Source organism: Sander lucioperca, chromosome 13 (assembly GCF_008315115.2).
Source record: "Sander lucioperca isolate FBNREF2018 chromosome 13, SLUC_FBN_1.2, whole genome shotgun sequence".
NCBI lineage: Eukaryota > Metazoa > Chordata > Actinopteri > Perciformes > Percidae > Sander > Sander lucioperca.
The window spans coordinates 212,276-234,044 of NC_050185.1; the positions used below are offsets into that span (position 1 = coordinate 212,276).

Here is a 21,769-nt window from a genome sequence, read left to right on the forward strand (position 1 = left end):
AACATGGTTAATAAACCAACACAATGTATTTTATTCATGCCGATAACAAACTGGTCTAAAATGCGCCTGATACAGACTGACTGAATGAATGAGGAAATGAGAGACTGTTGTGTCAGAGGGAGGAGACTGAGAGAAACTCGAGGCTTATTGAAGAAAACCTGCTCCCGACCAGGTTAGGTTCACAGGCTCAGTTACCATAGTAACTGACTCTGAGGTGAAGTTACCATAGTAACTGACTCTGAGGTTACCTCTCTTTCTGAAACCGAAAACCCAGAGTTTCCCTCATCTCAGGGTTAACAAACTCAGAGTTTTCGCTAAACCTGCTTTCTGAAACAGGGCCCAGGTGTGATATTCAGATGTATTGATCCTATGCAGGTGTTGTTACACGTGGTCTGCCACTGCGAGGATGACCAGCTGTGCTTCCTGTCTCCCTGTAGCACTGTCTTAGGCGTCTCACAGTAAGGACATGGCAATGTATTGTTAATTGTGGGTAGTGTAGTTTTTTCCCATAAGATCGCAGGAGAGTTATGGTTTTTTTTAAACTAGGTTGAGCCACATGTCTCAGCTTACTACAGAAAAAATCCAGAAGCCAAAAGACTCAAAAATTGATTTTATATGAATTTATTTCTACATATATGTCTGTGCGTTTTTCTGATTTCCATTTGAAAAGTGCAAAGAAAAAAGCCAATAAAGTACAAAATAAAACACTTCTCAAATACACAAACACACCCACATCAATCATACACATACTTGAAATAACTATATACATAAATATATAGAAATAAGTCATTATAAACTGCACAGGGTGTGATATGCTTATAGGCGGCCCTGTTTTTGCTTTGACACAGCTCCAGCCATTACAGGGTTAAAATTTCACTGGCACATTTGGTCTCTATCGACTTGTCTGCTCATTGGCTAAAAATGTAGACGGGTCTTAGATCATTTAAATCTAACTGGTCCGAGCAAATGTCGCTCGAGTACACGTGGGCCAAAACGCGTCAGAGGAGACTTCAGCTTTCTTATTGGTGTATCACAGCCAAACCTGCACCGATTGGCTTATACCAGGTATCCATGGAAACCTTAGAAGTCAGAGAATAGAGTGACGCCCACATCAAGTTGCTAGGACCCTCAGGAGAGAAGCGAGCAGCGTTAGAAGTGCGGAAATGAAAAACAGTTCAGCGATTTCCCATTGTGATTCGGCCAGAAACGTCAAGATTGTGAGGCGAACAGCTCGTTTTGGATATAATGGCTTGGATATTCCATTTCCTTGGACTCTTGGGGATTTAAGAAAAAAAAGTTTTGGGCAAAAAATTCACGCAGTGGCTAAAGGGACAAGGAAACAGGTAAGGATGCACTACACACGGGCTGCGCTGTTTACGCTGTATTGTTTTATTTATTATAACTTTGTAGCAGTTGTGTAACTGCTGTAAATCATCTTATGCTTTCTGTGTGGGCTTAATGGAATCCTGAGACTCTAAGCTTTCAATTGTGTGTCGCATGGCTGTATATTTTGAAGATTTAATGCTTTAAAGTTATAAAAACGTTTATAAATGGAGATTACAGCGACGCCACAGCCACAAGCTGTGCCGTAGATGGCACAGTGAAACTCCACCTGACAAAGTTTCTACAACCTTCACAGTGGACAAATGCAACTCTTTTCTCTCACTTTTTCAATCCAAAATCAACACCATTCATAGGCGGCGATACCGTGCAATTAAACATTGCAGTTGGTGCTAAGTGGAGCATCTGTCATAGCGTGATTGGTTATGTCGGAGGCATTGATGCTTAATTTCCCACGAAGCACCCACGGAGGAAAACATAAATCGGCGTCTATGACGCCGTTTGCAACAACGTGACCACCTCCCCTGCTCCTTCAACCACCACACCTGCCTCCCCCCTCCACCCTCTCGGTCACTCTCTCATTTCTCTCTGCTGTACCCTGCGGTCAGGGGGGTTAAGAAGTTTGTTTATTGTAGAGAATACTTAAAGGTAGTCCGTATAAGCATGGAGGTGAACTGTTGACCGCTACGTTTCCAACGGCGACGTACTGCAGGCGTCGCGGCTCGCGCCTCTCGATATTTCGCGACGTTTGCCTCCCCGCCGCCCAGCTTCGGGTTCCGCTTTCGCGCGGTCCCCTGGGCGTCGGGGGCGACTGCCGTGGGTGGCTTGGGCCCCGTCATAACTGCTTGCAGTTCTAGTTGATCTTTATTTGGAGTTTAATTTTCAGAGGGGGTGTTTTCAATTTCTATGTAAGTCAACATTTGAAAATAAGTCCACAGTTTTGAAGGCCAAATAATTTCCAAATGGTGTCTGTTGAACTGTTGACTGTACTCTCTCTTCTGGCCTCTTTTCTGCAGGAGGAACCTGACCAAGCTGTCTCTAATCTTCAGCCACATGCTGGCTGAAATCAAAGCCATCTTTCCAGGAGGGCAGTTCCAGGGGGACAGTTTCAGGATCACCAAAGCTGATGCAGCTGACTTTTGGAGGAATTTCTTTGGAGAAAAGTAAGCTTCACTTCATCTTGGCTTCATATTTTGCAGATTTGAGTCGGTGCTCCCCTTTTTAATATATCAGGATTTCATACTTTGATAAGAAGAAGCTGCTGTCAGGATCTTCATATTGTCAAAGTCTGTGGATGTTTCTTGTTTTTTCATCTCCAGGGTACTTTCACTTTCTTGATAGTTCAAACATGTGCATGCTGATTCCCAGATGTGGGAGCACCTCCAAGACAGTGTGACACACCGCACACACAGCACTGCTTACACACACACACACACACACACTCTACATTGTCTGTACTGTGTCACCTTTTGCCAGCTTTATGGGTCAGTGTTCAAGGTTCTTCATTGGTCATGTGCACAACAATAACAGAAGTAGTCATTGGCAAAGGAAATCTTTACCAGGTAAAGCGTCATGTGATGAGCACAGAACTCATAGTTCAGCAGTCTTGTGGCCTGTGGGATGAAGCAGTCCCTGAGCCTGGTGGTGTGCAAGGTTATAATAGTTTTGAATTTTCAATTAGTTTATTTTAACATTTTTAATTTAAGTTTAGTTTAGTTTGAGTTAGTTTTCAGAGTGTGTTTGTTGGATTTGGTTTAGTTTCAGTTTTTCAGAAAGGTTTAGTTTTAGTTCTTATATATTTAATTTTAGTTTGTTTTTGTTAGGGCCAGGTATAATGAGAAGAAGTACCTACTTTTCATATACAGAAATACCTACTTTTCATATACAGAAAAGCCATGATGTTTAATGTTTAATCTTTAGTGGGCTACTTTAGTGTCCGCTGTGAAGCAATTACGGCACATCACCATCTCGTTTCAAGTCTGTTCAATTTCTGTGGTTCAATGTCACAAGAGTTGACTCTTGTGACATTGACTACTTTTTTCAGTAGTGATATATTATAGCTGAAAAATTGAAACCAAAATTGATTTACGTTCCTTTTTATTTTATTTGTATTTGTTTTTTAACCTGGCAATATAGCTTCAGTTTAGTTTTAGTTTTTCTGAAAAGTTTTAGTTTTATTTAGTTTCAGTTTACAAAAAATATTTGTCACTGCTCATTTTCGTTTTATTTTTAGTTTACCATAATAATCCTGATGGTGCGGGACAGGATGGTAACATCAGCAGACAGAACAGGCGGAGCCTAGCCACACTGCCTGGGGGCTGCCTGTCAGGAAGCTCACTTTATTTGAGTAAATAAGACATACTTACAAAGTCTGTATCAGGGTTTTAGAGCCCTCTTCCTACTGCCACTCTGGCTGTAAATGTATGTGATAGGAAGAGTATGTTTTTAGTATGATGTTACAGTAAGACTTGCACAGTGCTCAAAGTTCAGATTTGTCTGTTTTTATAGCTATTTATTCCTGTCAGGACAATATACAGCCTATCTGGGAGTTTTAGCAACTTAGACCATCTGGGTTGTTTCAAACTCTCGTTGAACTGCTTCATCAGTTGTATTTTACGGATAAAATAAAAGCACAGAAGTGCCAATTTGTTGTGCTTGGAAGCTCAAGGTGCTTTAAAGAACCACTAATTATTCTTTAAATAGAAGCTAAGGGGGAGATCACGTGACCAGCACCCGCAATGGTCGCAGAAGACTGAGGCTCTCGTACCCACCTCCACATTTCACTGAATAACCAGGTCTATTACTTTTTCTTTGACGCCAAATCGTTTTATCTGCTATCACATTGACTCAGTGAATTACCTGCAGGTGCGAGAAAACAGGTCCCGTTGTCGTCTAAGCTACATACTCGGACACAAAATCTGCAAACATGGCGGCGGCTAACAGAGCGGTGGCTAACATAGCGTCTGATACTAGCGCATTCCCAAACATGAAGGACTTGATCGCTAAGGTCTTGGAAAAGCAAATAAGTGTGCTTGAATCGGTGGTTTAGAATGCAGTAAAGGGAGCACTGACGGAAATTAATGCCTCGCTGCAGCACATCAGGGCAAAGCTTGAGACGAAGGGAACTGCGGTGTGTGATCTGATGCAACCTAACTGCGGCGCATTCGCGACCCAGCGGCATCGGGAGCTGGAGGGAACACAACACGAGATACATGCTAGGGGCCCCACAGACCTGCTCATCCACCCGGCCACCCTGAGAGCGACCCACGGAGGGAGAGAGTTCGCCTTCAATGCAATCACAGATGTGGACTTTTTCTGTCGGGAGCTGGATGTGGAGGATGACGAGACATCAACACTGGCCGCTTCGACCCGGGACCTGTTGCCGACAACGGCGCCAGAGGACGGCCGGGGGATCGCGCGTCTAGGGCTGGAGCCAGCGGCGGAGCCGAGGCTAGCGGACCCAGCGGCTGTGGACTAGCAGTGTCTGAGCTACCGTGCTGAATTTGTCTCGAAGCACTGTATGCAAGTTTTTGGAACCAAGCTTTAAAGGAACATTTAACCAGACTGTAAGAACGTAAAAAAAAAATTCCGACTACAGCATGGTGGGGGGTTGCCGTTTTCCCAAACTCCGCAAGGACCTCAGGTGCAAAAATGTACCCACTTCCACCACTATAGCAGAAAAAAACACGTTTGGCCCTATAACTCCCACACCGTACACCGGACATTTAAAAACCATATATCCACGCGTGCCCTGGATCCAACTGAATCACGTGATATAGGCCACGCCCATTTCCGCCTAAACTTTTATGTGTGAAAAATCGCGATTTACAAAAACTACTTTTTCGAACTCCTCCTAGACCATGCGACCGATCGGCACGAAATTTGGCAGGTAGCATCTCCAGATGGGCCTGACAGAAAGTTAATAAAAATTATTTTGATAGGATAAAAATTGCGCATATTACGCACAAACAAATTTGTGTAGCTAACTATGAAAACACCAACTTTGCCATATCTCAGCCAAAATAAATGCTATCAACGCCAGACTTTAGATTCTTGTTTGTCGTGACTCTCTGGAGGTCGCTGACGCGTTTTATGAAAATTGGTCACTAGGGGGCGCTACAAGTACAAAAAGTTTATATCTCATGACCCGCTCATCCGATTTTTACAAAATTTGTTGGGTACCATCTAGGGCCACTCCTGAGGCCAACCCTAGAGTGGGGTACTGAGGGGTAAAAGTGGGCGTGGCCTATGGGACCCACGTCTAAATTTACTACTTACACTAAGGTGAACAACTTTAAATTTACAGGGTAGATAGACAATGGGTCATGGACCACACCTACCAAAAATTACACATGTGGACCACTAGGTGGCGCTATAATGTTTTTTTTGCTTTTAACTCCCACATTACACATGGCACATCCACGTGTTCCTTGAATCAAGCTGAATCACATGATATAGGCCACGCCCATTTCCTCTCAAAAGTTTTTTCGCAATATCGCGCAATGCGCAAAACCAACTTTTTTGAACTCGTCCTAGGCCGTGCGACCGATCTGCAAGAAACCTGGTAAATAGCATCTCCAGATGGGCCTGACCAAAAGTTACTTAAGGAATTTTGCTATGTTAAAGTATGCGTATTTGACGACCAAACACATTTTCATAGCTTGCTACCACACACACGTATCATATCATATCTCGGCCAAATTAAATGTTATCAGCAAAGAACTTGAGATCATTGTTCAACATCCCACTACGATGCTCTCTACCAAATTTGGCAAATATCGGCCTTTAGGGGGCGCTATAAGCAACGTTTATTTGTTTGGGCCAATAACGCAATGCATTTAAATGGGAAATTTGCAATTGCAATATCTCTGCCACAGTAAATGCAATCAACACGAAACTTGTGATGCTCGTTCGGCATGCCGCTCTAAAGCTCTGTACCAAATTTGGCGAAGATCGGCCATTAGGGGGCGCTATAATCAACGTAGACGTGTTTTGGCCCTTTTACTCAATGTTAATGACATATTTGCAATGGGAATGTACCACAGACCTTGCAGCTCACACTTCTCAATATTTACTGATGTTTGCCTCCTACGTTACGTTTTGGTTTTCGCTTTTGCGTGCTCCTCTGGTTTTTTACAATAAACAAACTTCTTAAGCCACCTGACAAAGTTTCCACAACCTTCACAGTGGACAAATGCAACTCTTTTCTCTCACTTTTTCAATCCAAAATCAACACCATTCATAGGCGCCGATGAAAATACTGAGCACCCACGTGTGCCAGACTGCCAGTAGGCTACATTCATTTACAATTAAACATTGCAGTTGGTGCTAAGTGGAGAGTCTGTCATAGTGTGATTGGTTATGTCGGTGGCATTGATTCTTAATTTCCCACAAAGCTGATCGCGGTAACGTGTCAGTTGAACTTTTCATCTCTAATCCTATCTGTATATCATTGTTAAAGGTAGTCTGTATATGCATGGAGGTGAACTGTTGACCGCTACGTTTGCAACGGCGACGTACCGCAGACGTCGCGGCTCACACCTCTCGATATTTACTGACGATTGCCTCCCCGCCGCCAGGCTTCGGGTTCCGCTTTCGCGCGCTCCCCGGGGTGTCGGGGGTGACTGGCGTGGGTGGCTTGGGCCCCGTCATAACTGCTTGCAGTTCTAGTTCAGTTCATAGTTTGTTTTGTTAACATGAGACTGGAAGAACATGGTTAATGCTGAGGACACTGTAAGTTTATAATCTATGTTTGTTAACAGTTAACCAGACTGGAAAAACATGATAAATGCTGACTGTCCAGCTTATAATGTATGTTTTTGCTCCGACCAGGTTGGTGTGTTTTTCACATAGCTTATTTCAGAATTTCATAGCTGGTTGAGACCTATCTCTAGGGTTTTTGTAACACCGTTCATGTTTAGCATAAGAAGTTCACTAGACCTGTTTCAACTTAGCTGTAACTTCAGACAGGAGGGGTAATTGTGGGCTGGAGTTTGCGCGAGCTGCGTTTGATGTGGCCACGTATCTTGCAGATAGGGGTTGGGGTCTGCGGTCTCAGAGGGTTAGGGGATTTATTTAATTTTTTATGTTCTTACCACACTTTGCGCAGAGCTAACAGCTCACCCTTTGCTACAAATGTATCAGTGAATCCCGGTAGGTTACTCGAGACATGTATGCATGTAAATTTTGAAGATGGCTGAGCTTTCAATCCTTTCAGTTAATATCAGGGGGTTAAACGGGCCGATCAAACAAGCTAAATTCCTGGCCTATTTAAGAAGGAAGAACATAGATGTGGCGCTTATACAAGAGTCACATTTATGTAAAAGAGATGTAAATCATCTACAAAATAAATGCTTCAAAGTTGCTGCCTCCTCTAGTGATGACACCAAAACCAAGGGCTCCATTGCGTTGGAAATGTGCACTCACCATAGACAAAATAGTAAAGACCTATCAGGCAGGATATCTTATATATGTACCACAATAAGGAGTAGGGAAATAGCCTTTGCTTCGGTATATATACATATGATGAAAGTTTTTTCCTGCACCTAACCAATGAATTGCTCTTACTCAAGGAATATTCACTAATTATAGGGGGAGACATGAATGCAGTGCTAGATTTAAATCAGGATAGATCAGGGGTCAATCACACAAAAGCCCAAAAACATATATCAGACATGTTTAGAGCAGTTATGGAATCCCACCATCTTACAGATATATGGAGGATGCACAACCCTACTAGCAGGGATTACACCTTCTTTTCCACACGTCACCTCACCCACTCCTGCAGTGATTATATTTTGTGCTCCAGTGAGCATAAGGCAATGTTTCACACGATAGCAATAGAACCAGCAGTTCTGTCTGATCACAATGCGCTGATAACCACATTCCATTGTGATATGTTAGGAGAAAGATCTAGGAGGTGGACATTTAATAATTCCCTTCTCCAGAACACAGCCTTTGATGCAGGATTTAGAGCCAAACTGGCTGAGTTTATATCAATCAACACCGACTCAGTTTCTGACCCCGCATTTATCTGGCAGGCAACTGAAGGATTTATTAGAGATTTCACATGTTCCTTCGCGGTCAACCTGAAGAGGAAAAGAGAGGCAAGGATTGCGGAGTTGGAAGAACGCTGTAAATCTTTAGAGCAGTCTCTTAAGACTTGTTTTTCTAAATCTACACATACTTTTCTAGTCACAAGTCGAACAGAGCTAAATTATCTGCTAAGAAGGAGAGCTGAATTTATAATGCACAGAGTGACGCAAAAGTATTATTTTAATGGCTGTAAACCAAGTAAATTGCTTGCGCTGAAATCCGAATCCAGAGCTACTATCAACAGCATCCGCACAAATCGAGGTATCTCAACAAATCCTAAGGATATCAGCACCACTTTTCAATCCTCAGTCCTCCTGCAACCCAGATCCGACACAGTGCCAGGAGTTCCTTAAATAACTAAACCTGCCTTTTCTTGACCCAGAGGATGCAGAAGAACTGGGGCAACCTATAACGTTCAAGGAACTTAAATCAGCTTAATGCTGGCGTTTTCGCCAGGGTTGGATGGAATTATCACTAGTGGGGTTATATTTGCTAATATTTTGTTGAATTCATGTTAAGACTTTTTAATTTTTGAAAAAACTTTTAAAAATTAACAAAAAATTTGGAGGCCCCCTTGCATTGACTCTGAGGACCCCCTAAGGGTCCCGGATCCCCTGTTGAAGATCCCTGCTCTAAAGGAAACCAAAAGAGGGAAATTAGGCTAAGCTGCAGTGAGTGAAAACAGACAAAAACAAAGCTTTTTAATGTGTGTCATACTGTTTGAAGTGCATGTAGGTGTAGTGTTGGGAAAGGAGCCTTAGAGCACATCATTATTTTAATTCACAGGATACACTATTATAAACTATTAAATTTATTGATTGGTGCATGTAAATGCTACATTGTGCTTACAATAAATCAGTTTAACTTGTGTTTTTAGCTGCTAGTACACCTGACTGTTATTACTATCTAGAATACTGAATGTATTATCCTATGTTGATATCCACAGACTGCGAAAGGTCATTATTGCATGTGAAAAAGCCTCGATAGCTTCAATTCATATTCTGCCGTTTCAATGGTAGCTGGCATTTTAAGAGTGATTTATTTAAACTGACAATGAATGGGGATTCTTGATTTTCTGGTCCTAGTGATCCTTATTGCCATGTTGGTTGGTACTTTCGAAACACACTGCTGTTAACGATATGAAGTGCATTCTTCTTCAGAATGCTCTAAAGAACCAACTCAGGAGTAAAAAAAACAAACATTTTTGTTGAAAGTGAAGAATAAGACATATTTATTAAGCAGCTCACTACTGACAGGGAAGTGTAGGAGGAAATGTGTGAGGAACCTTTAAGAGCAAATGTTTCGCGATCACCGGATTTACCACATGCATACTTAGACCTTGCCGATGATGTCTGCATTCTTTTTTCTTTCTCCTCACTCAGTATTAGCCTTCTGAGATTGTGTCCTCCTGAAGAGTATAGTTGAATAGCCCTGCTGTAAGCTTTGTACAGTCACATTTACCTGGGCTTAGTGAAAATCTCTTTTGCATATCCAGTGTAAAGAGCCAGAATTGGGGGAGAAGGGGAAGGGGGCGAAAAAGATTTACATTTGGGCCACCAAAAATTTACTTTGGCCAACAGAATAAGGGGCTTGGTGGCCCGTGCGGGCAGTGCTACAAAATATTGGCATCTATCCCTGTTATTGTATGCAATTTAGGCAATAAAAATGTTGCTTTTTCTAAAAAGGAAACCCCTTGCTGTTTACTATAAAGCAAGAGTATTTCTTATCAGATTACTTGATTATCGATGGAATAATCGGTAAAATACTCGGTTACTAAAATAATTGATAGCAGCAGCCTAATGTGGATTTACGGCTGGTAGAGAGGAGAAGAGGGTTTGTTTACGCCAGCAGCTAAGTTTACAAGTATTTGCCAAATTTCAAGATTGGTGGCAAAGTAAGATAAACAGTTAGACTACATACAGACTGCTTTCATTTCATGTTGAAAGCTTGTTTGTAAAAATGTACTGTTTGCAGAGTAGCTCGCTGTGTTTGTTTCAAACAGCAGTGGTGGATGAGAGACTGCATGCAGATTGAAATATTGCTTTTTACATGTTTATGCCTGTTGAACAGGTAAGAATTGATAAAGTATTGGCTTCTTGCTCACAGAGGTTATATTTTACTTACAGTAACGAGCATATTGTTTGCTCATCTACACCAGGGGCCATTGATAATCCTCTTGATCATTCCCAGTTAAGTACATGTGCTACATTTTGTTACACACTATACCTCTCTGCTCTGCTCGCCGTTCAGAATTCCAAAATGCAAAGCTTGTATCCAAGTAAATTATGGTTGAACCTGCATAGCATTTTATCTAGTTTGACTTAAGTCCTCTTAGAGATGCAAATACGGGGGTCTGGGTTTGGGCTGTCCCTGTGGAATGTTACCTGCTGTGACTGAGTAATGTGAAAAGTTTTATGTTTTATCTAATTCACATACTTTTCAAAATCACATATTATGTATGCAGTGGACACATTGGATAGTGTAAATTACAATGTTTCTGTTCTTGGGTAAAATATGTACAGACGTGACCATCTAATTTCTCGCTTATGTACAAAAACATGTTGCTTGTTTTAGGAAGACTTCATGTTTAGTGCTACAGTATAAACTAATCTCTCTTCAGGTGTTTTTTTCTAATTTACTGAGATGTTGTTGCTGCCCAGTAAAAATGCATTTTAAGTTTGTACTTTTGCTGCAATAGAAGTTTTTAACTATGTCAGGAAGTGAGATTAACCTATTGTGTTTGGTCACAGTCACAGTTCCCCATGGCAAATTTCTATTAGTTGTGGGTGAGACAATTCACTCCTCCTCAGTTTGCACCACCATACTTCATGATGTTCACGTTCTTTTCAATGTTTTATCTTATCTTAAGCTGTAAGAGCTGTATGAGTTAACCAAAAGTTCAACCTTATCTATGAATCAATTCTTGTCACGCATTTTTTTGCACAGAAGCTTTTTTTTTGCATTTGTCAAATGTACATTTATATCAATAAAGATTTATTGTTTGATAAAATACCTTTTGTCTAGCAAGTTGCTGTTTCTTTGCTTTTATGATTGTACTGTTTCTCTCTTGCAGGACAATAGTGCCATGGAAAGTCTTCCGACAGTGCCTTCATGAAGTGCATCCCATCAGCTCGGGCCTGGAGGCCATGGCCCTGAAATCCACCATCGACCTCACCTGCAACGACTACATTTCTGTGTTTGAGTTCGACATTTTCACACGCCTCTTCCAGGTTGGTCAAAATAAAACTAAGGGTCAAACATATGCATCAAATGGTTTTGACACACATGGCACATAGCACTTTACTATTGGTCCATACTGTACTCAGATACAACAAGTTTAGGCATTTTCCTCTAGAGGCGAAACCCTGTTCATTCCTGTGAGAGTTACTCAGTGTCGCATGAAGCCATCATGGAGCCAAAACCGCTTATAAAATTACCTGGATGATCGGCGCTGTTTCCATACTGTGCAGCCAAAGAGCAGAGTGTATAGAGACCAATAGAATCAAAGACTTTTAGGGGTTGATACTAAGTCAAGACAAAGACCAAGGCAGGGCGAGACAGAGTCAAGACCAAGACCAGACCAATGTGAGTCCCACACTGCATGGCATGATAAAATGGGGAAAATGCTAACCAACCAGTATATTCACAACTAGCTAATATGTATAGCTAATATTGGCTAAATCACTTTGTGTGAGGGGTGAAAAGATTTCTGAAGACTTTGAGGCTTATTGATAACATTAGCTAGCTAGCTTAGTTAGTACACTTACACTCGGCTTACCTTTCTTCATGCCTCTTTTCTAAGTGCCTATAAAAATTAAAGGTGGTCCCAACTTTCTCACTCAGCTTTACATTGCAGAATTTACAAATTGCAGTGTTTTTTTTACATGTTGTTTTGCAAATAAATTCCTTATGGTTTAAGTAGCCAAATTCTATTACCGACAAGTTAGAGCTAGAGCTTCTCCTCCTGTGTCCTGTCATTCACTTTGTTGGGAGTGCGTGTTAAGGGGGTGGGGAATAAAAAATAAGTCAAGTTATTGGTTGCATTTGAAGCTGGAAGTTTTACATCCTATCACAGTAAAGATGTTAACACATAAATCAGACAATGCACAGGTAATTTAGTGATATCCCTGCAGTTGTGGTCTTGACCGTTTTTGGAATAAAATCCTGAGTCCTCTTTATCTGAGACTGAGTAAAAATGCGGTGGATACCGAGACCTTAAAAAAGTGATCTTTAGTACTACAACACTGTCGCTCACACGGGGTTAACAAAACAACAGTGATGCTATGTGCTCTAAAGTTAGTACTAACATTGTTTAGTAGGTTGGAGGTGTTATGTTAATGATGGCTCCAGTACGTCATCAAGCCATGATTTTAGACCGCCCAAAAAATCCTGGACACAGAAATGTTAAAAAAAGTTTGACTGTCTAACTTCACATTTCAGTACACAATTTACAGTCTTTCCACATGTTTTCAACAAGTATATTCTAACATGTACAATATGTTTAGAAACAAATCACTGATATTGCTAAACCTGGACTTAATGTTTTGATACACTTTCTGTAATAAAACATCTAAAAGCAAAAATCCTATCAGATGGGGAACCTTGGGACAAAATCTTATTAAATGGGGGTCTGTGGTCTAATTTGTGTCAGTTTTGGGGTTCTTGAACCACTGCTCTAGGGCAGTGGTTCTAACCCTTTTTCAGTCGCCCCCACCCAGACCCCCCACATCCCCAGGCGACCCTCCAGAATAATGAGGTCGGTGATGGTTGTTTTTTTTTAAATCTTGAATCTTTGAATATTTAATCTTAAAGGTAACATTTCTGCATTAAAATGTCTAAAAACGACTTAACCTATGTTATATATTTTGTTGAGTTGTCTACTTACACTATCCTCCTCTAGTTCCTCTAACTTCCGTCAAAACACGGGAACCCAGATGATATGTTCAAGAGTAATTGTACATGTACATTATACAATGTCACAGAAAGAATAATACAGTTTGCTATCTGCCACACAGCATCATTTTGTCATTGATTATATGCCACTTTGCAACACAGTAATACAGCAGAGACCTTATTTATTGATACATATCAATATTGATCGATCTTAGCTTAACGTTATGTGCTACGTTGACAAGTAGCTCATGCTAATGCTTGGTGGGGAACATCATAAGGTTACAACATCGTTCAACACGCTCATCAAGTTATTTTAAGTATAATTGTTTTGATCAAGGTATGGTTAACGTTAAAAAACACTGGGCTAACCCACGATTACGTTCGCCAGCTAGCGTAAACATTAGCTGTATAGATAGAAGACGAATCAAATGCTAATTTAGCCAGCTATCCCACCCTGGTTTTTCTGCCTCACTCCCCGCCACTAAGGGACTTCAGTCGGGATGAGAGCGGACAACAGCCCCGGGGATATGACACATCCAGAGTTAGCCAGCAGCCAGCCATTATTATTAACTTACAGCAATCTGAACCCAGCCAGCACAAACTCCAATGTCGGTAGTATCAGCATAACGATGCTAACGGCAGTAACAGAAAATGTTATGTTCCATCACGGAAACAGACCATATCTGTCTGGCTGGCTGCGGTGTTGTGCTGAAATTATCCCCCTTTAGCATTTAGTGGTCTTCTTTACAGTTAAGTTTGATCGAAAAATGGGGTCTGTCCCATGGATGTAGGCGTATCCTCGGCTGTTATCTCCGGGGACGCAGCTCGGCTCCGAAGATACTCGGCAGCCAGCTCCGAAGATAATTGGCGGCCAGCCCCAGCTGCGAATTAAATCTCTCAGCGGTGTTGAGTAACTCTTTTCCCCCCCGGTGCTGAAAACATCCAAAAAGTGACACTGACGTGAAATATATTGTGATTTTGTGGTTTTAGCTGCTAGCTAATGTTAGCTTGCTTGCTCGCTAACTGGTCAACTACCAATAGAAATCAAATCAAGAAACGTACTTATGTGGAGGAAACTGCAGCTATTTTATCAGAATGACATGAATAAACTAAACGTAATGTGGATAAAACTGTAATCAGTCCTAATTTTGTGGGAGCTTTTGTAAGAAATTACGATAAAAGTTTGTCTGCTGCAGAGAGCCAACAGGATTGAAACAGCAGCAGCTTTCAGCGACATTAGAGTGAAAAAAACGTTACAGTTTTAAACAAAGCGAGTGAGGGGGGAGCCAGCGTTGAGCTATCATTTCCTTGGTTGAAGTTGAGCCGGCTAGCCAAATCTTCCTCTGTCTCCCAAGCAGGTGTAATTTAGAGTCGTCATTAAGATATTATTAATGTTGTTTTATTCCAGAACTCATGCACCTGTTCACACTCCCAGACCATATGCAGCAAAGTTCCAGTTTGTTCAGGTTGACAGAACGTGCAAAAGGGAGTGGGAATGGCTTTCGAGACGTGTCTCTTCTGAGGAGTCCAATGACATATGTTGAAGTGGATATACTGGTGATTTGAGTTCTTGTAACAGTGGAAAATGTCCCAAACTGTCTCCCAATTAATTGCGTTCCCCTCAGGGCTCAGCTCTCGCTCCCATTTCTTTACTATTGGGAGTTCGCCTATGGATATTTGCATCAGTTTAGCATAAATCTTGGACACTAATCCTCTCACAGGAAAATCAACAAACCATTTAATGACTGGGTGCGCCTCCCCATGGTACTCTATAACATTTTAGGGCTGATCTTAAGCGAAGATAAAAGAAGGCTGTCATGGGGACGTCAAAACTAGCTCTCAGGTCTTCAAAACTCAACATACCTTTCTCATTGAATAGCTGGTCTAAAGTATAAATACCTATGTCACTCCACTGGTTACAAGCAAAGGGTTTGTTACCAGACATTAAGTGTGCATTGTGCAATATTGGGGTATTCAAATGCCACTTATTGGTGTAGCATAGTTGCTCCTCCACCTGTTTAAAGTAGGTCAGTGTGTTGGTGATAATAGGGCCATAGGCTAGCATACACTTTTTTGGACACACACCTGCAAAGGCAAGGTCTTGCAGTCTTAGACTTCCAGTGAGGTTTTGCTCTATTTCTCTCCATGGAACTGTAGATGAGGGGTCCATCCACATTCTGAGGGCCCGTAGCTGAAAGGCTCTATGATATATTTTAAAGTTGGGGAGGGCCAGGCCTCCCATGTTTGTGGTATGTTGCAGGGTAGAGTATTTTAGCCTAGGTTGTTTATTATTCCAAATATACTGCTGAATTAAGGTATCAAGTTTCTTTCAGAAATGTATTGATGGGGGTACAGGGATCATTGTACTTAAAGGGGTGATAGAATGATTATATAGGGTATTTCACACTGTTCTTTAAGGTCTCCTAATAGGGTATGTAACATTAGTTTGGCTGAAAATTGCCCGAATGCTATTTTATAGGCCCTTAACTATCCTGTGAATATGGCCCTATTTGTAACAAGAGCTTTTCTTCCAAATATGGTATGCTCATGAATATTTAGATGAGCTGCGCGCTGATTGGTTTGAGCAAACCACATAGAAACACATTGGAGACGAGACAGCAGGTCTCATATTTCAGACACTGCAAAGTTATGCATTGTTTGTCTACTATTTCATTATTAAATTCACTTCTGAGACTTTTTTATGCGAGAAATCAACTATATAAAGCTCAAATATGGGCCGTTTTACGAAAATTGATGGCTAATTGCAAATTTGGTAAGCCGTGTCGGACTTTAGGAGCTCCACGCAGTCTGACGAGAAAGCGGCAACCTCCATACCCAGTGAAAGTCACCGTTTCTCAGTTACTGGACTACCGGGGCTCAGGACCTGGTCCAATGTATTCTACATATGAAAAAAGCAGTAGAATCTCCCTTTATTGCATTTTCACAAATAGAATAAAGCTTTCACAAATCTGAAACTTTGTTTTTAAGACTCTTTAGCCTCTCTGGGATAATTTAGTCCAGATTTGACAAGTCTAGGTATTGTGGTTTGGGATCTGGACCTGGTCCAATGTGGTCTACATATGCAAAAAACAGTAAAATCTCCCTTTATTGCATTTTCACAAATTATAATAAAGCTTTCACAAATCTGAAACTGTGTTTTTAAGACTCTTTAGCCTCTCTGGGATAATTTAATCCAGATTTGACAAGTCTAGGTATTGTGGTTTGGGATCTGGACCTGGTCCAATGTGGTCTACATATGCAAAAAACAGTAAAATCTCCCTTTATTGCATTTTCACAAATAGAATAAAGCTTTCACAAATCTGAAACTGTGTTTTTAACACTCTTTAGCCTCTCTGGGATACTATAATCCAGATTTGACAAGTCTAGGTATTGTGGTTTGGGATCTGGACCTGGTCTTAACAAAACACTTTTGTCCGATTTCAATTTAATGCATTTTTGTGAATTTTAGAGGTCTCCTTAGGAGGAGCTGCTAGCTAGGCTATGTGTCCCATTTAATCCTATGGGAAAAGATTGTTGCTACACTTACGGCATAACTATCGTATATTTACAGTTTGAATTTCGTCACGGCATGTATATAACTGCTCCCTAAGGTCTTACAAAGCTTAGCTAACACTTTTGTCCGATTTCAATTTAATGCAATTTCAGAGGTCTTGTTAGGAGGAGGCAAGCTAGCTAGCTCTCATTGATAGAGCTCCATCCAGCTCACTCGCGGACAAGAGGCGTTTATTTCCCCGATCGTTTGTTTAAATAACTCAACACACATATCCATTATAAGATTAACTGGAACCTGTGGTAAGAGATTGCGGGCGTAACAAGCTCGCTGACCGTGCCCTCACTCACACAGACCGGCCATTTAGCAGGAAGAGGGGAGCTGCAGGCCCTGGAGCTCTGTCAGGGCATTGATGTTTGGTAGTCTACTAACCCAGAAACGGTGACTTTGCGCGGGTATCGAGCACCGTGGGCTCACAGCAGGCCGGTTTAGCCATCAATTTTCATTAAACGGCCCATATTTGACCTCTACATAGTTGATTTCTTGCATAAAAAAGTGTCAGAAGTGAATTTAGTGGTAAAATAGCAGATGATCAATGTATACAATTTCTGAGATCTGCGCGACCTATTCAGAAGACTACCTGATCTCAGGTCAGTGGTGTAGCCTATGTAAATGTTTGGGCGTGATGATAGAGACTAGAGCCAAAAAAGGAGTTGACGTCAACTCGTTGGGATTTTCCCGTTTTCAGAGGCAGTTTCAAATTGTGAGATTTGCAGAAGAATGCTCTGTCAATGGGATTTTGAGGTTCTATGTATGTCCTATTTACCCACCAACTGTTATTTTTCAACTATGACAAGGTAAAATCGGTTTTGCATTCTATCACCCCTTTAAGAAGTTCATACGAGGAACTATGTTCATTTTAGCAACAGCAGTCCTGGACCGTAGCAATGCTGGCAGCGCAGACCAATTGACCAGATCCCTTTGAACACTACTTAATATAGTTTCATAGCTGTCCTGGATAACTCGCTGTAGCAATGCATGAATGGTGATGCCCAAATATGTAATTTTGCTTTGGGTTGGTATTGTAACACTAATGGCTGATGTCACATACCTGTTGTTCAATAAAAGAAGATTAGATTTATTCCTGTTAATTTTATAGCCGGGAATTGAGCCAAATTCGTTGAAGATCTTAAGAATTTTTGGAATAGAGTCCTCAAGATCAGAGATGTATAACAAAATATCATCTGCAAATAATGATATTGAGCTGCTATTGGATTTAATCTGGACATTACAGATTTTATTTTGCCTTATGGCTTGGGCTAACGGTTCAAGAGAGATTGCAAACCGCATGGGGTAAAGCGGGCATCCCAGTCGCGAGCCCCGCTCAATGGGAAATGGCTGAGGATGCAAGCCATTGGTTGAGACTATGGTCGTGGGATTCACATATGAAGTAAGCACCATGTCAATGAATATGGCCCCCAATCCAAGCCTCTCCATTACACAAGTAGTTCCACTCTAGGCGGTCGAAAGCCTTTTCCGTGTCCACTGATAATACTGCTGCCATTGTTGGAAGGTTTTTGGCTTCTTCTATTACATGAAATAGTCTGCGTACATTGTCTGCAGCATGATGCTTTGGTATAAAACCTGATTGGTCGGGGTGGACTAGCTTCTCAATAAAGCGCTCTAGGCGGAGAGCCAAGACTTTGGAATAAAGCTTAATATCAGTCCCGATGAGGCTGATGGGCCTGAAATTTGAGAAGTCCGTAAGATCTTTGCCCTTTTTGGGCATGACAGAAATTAGCACAGTGTTGGTTTGTTGGTGGAAAGCACCCTTCTCTGTGGCTGAGGTTAAAGCTTGTAAGATGGTAGGTCCTAATATGTCAAAATACCGTAGAAGACGTTCTGATGGAATTCCATCCAACCCTGGCATTTTCCCTTTTTTAACTGTTTTTAATGCTGATTTAAGTTCCTCTAACGTTATAAGTTGACCCAGTTTTTCTGCCTCCTCTGGGTCAAGAAGACCGCAATCCTTGCCTCTCTTTTCCTCTTCAAGTTGACCGCAAAGGAACATGTGAAATCTCTAATAAATCCTTTAGTTGCCTGCCAGGTAAGTGCAGGGTCAGAAACTGAGTCAGTGTTGATTGATATAAACTCAGCCAGTCTGGCTCTAAATTCTGCATCAAAGGCTGTGTTCTGGAGGAGGGAGTTAAATTGCCACCTCCTAACTCTTTCTCCTAACATATCACAATGGAATGTGGTTATCAGCGCATTGTGATCAGACAGAATTGCTGGTTCTATTGCTATCGTGTGGAACATTGCCTTAAGCTTACTGGAGCACAACATATAATCAGTGTGGGAGTGAGTGAGGTGACGTGTGGAAAAGAAAGTGTAATCCTTGCTAGTAGGGTTGTGCATCCTCCATATATCTGTAAGATGGTGGGATTCCACAACTGCTTCTAGTTCTTCTAGCTCTGCGTCTCCCCCTATAATTAGTGAATATTCATTGAGAGAAAGCAATTCATTGGTTAGGCGTGGGAAAAAGCTTTCATCATATGTAGATGGTGCATATACCGAAACAATTACTATTTCCCTACTCCTTATCGTGGTACATATATAAGATATCCTGCCTGATAGGTCTTTACTATTTTTGTCTATGGTGAGTGCGCATTTCCACGACAGCAACACAATGGAGCCCTTGGTTTTGGTGTTGTCGCTAGATGAGGCAGCAACCTTGAAGTATTTATTTTGTAGAGGATTTACATCTCTTTTACGTAAATGTGACTCTGGTATAAGCGCCACATCTATGTTCTTCCTTCTTAAATAGTCCAGGAATTTAGCTCGTTTGATCGGCCCGTTTAGCCCCCTGATGTTAACTGAAAGGATTGAAAGCTCAGCCATCTTCAAAATTTACACATGTACATTTAGATCTAAGCAAAGTGTGGTAAAAACATAAAAAATAAAATAAATCCCCTAACCCTCTGAGACCGCAGACCCCCTCCTCTGTCTGTAAGATACGTGGCCGCATCAAACGCAGCTCACGCACAACTCCAGCTCAAAACTGCCCCCCCACCCGTCTAAAGTCACAGGTTAATTGAAACCGGTCTAGTGACTAAAGTCACTGTTGAAGATCTCTGAAGTAGTGCATTGACTGTAACAGACAGCAATGGCAGTGCCTGTTTGTACTGAGCTAACTGAGACCATATTTACAATCACAATGAGGTTTGTCAGGTTTTTCTTGCTGAGAGGTCATGGTGAGGGGTGGGGGGGCCATTTCATCAGAATACAGCATAGAAAATCTGCTTAGAAATATAGGAAATATTGGATAGGATAGAACAACACAATGTATTTCTGCTAAATATAACACATCACATTCATTATTAATTTCACTTGTTTTCATTTTAAACAAATTGTATATCCGAATACAATACACATTTTCTATAAGCTCAGTCTGCCACTTTTTTTAAAACAATTCCCGTGCTGGTTCCATGCTATCAGAAATTTGGATATGGTCATGTGACAAGGGCTGGGAAGATTGGCAGAACAGGAAGCCAAGTAACAGTACTCGGATCCAATGGAAATCACACAGCACTGTAGCCCAATGGATTGGGCTAGTTGGGGAAGACCGTTGCCACCCTGTTCCCCCCTTCTAGCCCCGCCCCTGAAGACAGAGGACTATATGAAAGACTGTTCTGTCTTCTTCTTTCCCAGTACTGTGGTAAAAAAACTGACCAATAAATAAGAAAAGGCTTTGACTCCAAGCCACACACCTTGTTTGTTTAAAGCAGCAGAACTTACTATATTGGAATATATGTAGACTCACAATGAAGGTGGCTTTTTGCACCACTGCTTTAGCTTACCAATAGTCTTGCTTTGCCAGACCGTCCACACGCAGTGGAGTGGAGGAGGGCCTGGCTAATCCACATAGTATTCCAGAATGGGAGAAAAACTTGCTCTGGTTTATGTGAGAAAAACGTGCTATGGTTTATTGGCATTTCTTTAAACCAATCACAATCGTCTAAGCTCTGCACAGAGCCGCTGTAAAATAGTTGTGTGAGAGAAAACTCAGATTGGACAGATAGTCTAGCTAGCTGTCTGAATTTACCCTGCAGAGATCTGAGGAGCAGCTAACCATAGTCCTCAGAAATCCACCGGAGGTTAAAATGTCAACACAAACACACTGGAGCAATCCCGGAAGTGGAACGTCAAGGATATAGACTAGCTTACCAATGACCTCATATCAAAATGCACAACTAAGGGTGCTCCGATCAGGATTTTTGGGGCCGATCACCGATCACCGATTGCTGTGAGCCGTGTCGACCGATGCCGATCACCGATCACCGGGTCTATTTGAAACCTTCTATTTATCATGTCATATTTATCATATATTAATTTTAATATTCTTAACAACAATGCATAAGTATTAAAATTAACAGAAGATAATGTATTGTGAATTGTCAACGGTTTACTTTTATTGACAGGAAACATTCCACTTCCTCTGTTAGAAACACACCTTAAACAGCTTAGAGCTTAACATATAGCTAAAGACTTATTCAGAATAAATTACAAAACAACTGTCAGTGTGTTCTTCAGTGTGTCTTTAGTGTGTTCTGAGCAGGAGGGGGCCACTTACATTTTTTACCAGCCACTTTTTCCAGAATTCAAATTTATAAAAGAGAGTGCACTATCATATTTTGAATTGCTTTATTAAATTATGTTTTATTATTAATACATATTTTATTAATATAATGTATTTATTATGTGTCAGTAGCTTGTTGATCTTTACATTGTAAGTTCATTTCCTATCCTGGCCTGGGACACACATTCATACGGTTTGATAAAGGACTTATTGGACTTTAACTTATCATTGATTTTACAATAACGAGTGTAGCTCATGGATGTATTAAGTGTAGCTGTCCTCAATTTAGGTCA

General features: G+C 41.3%; 1 protein-coding gene across 2 annotated transcripts in view; it reads left to right on the forward strand.

Moving 5' to 3' along the window:
- The window catches only part of cblb (Cbl proto-oncogene B, E3 ubiquitin protein ligase), a 104,936-nt gene that overhangs the window by 35,968 nt on the left and 47,199 nt on the right, over window positions 1-21,769 (forward strand). For both annotated transcript variants that reach the window (XM_031311099.2, XM_031311100.2), the window contains exons 4-5: window positions 2,358-2,504; window positions 11,510-11,666. In XM_031311099.2, coding sequence (XP_031166959.1) covers window positions 2,358-2,504; window positions 11,510-11,666 — 304 coding nt within the window. The remainder of the gene's footprint in view (window positions 1-2,357; window positions 2,505-11,509; window positions 11,667-21,769) is intronic.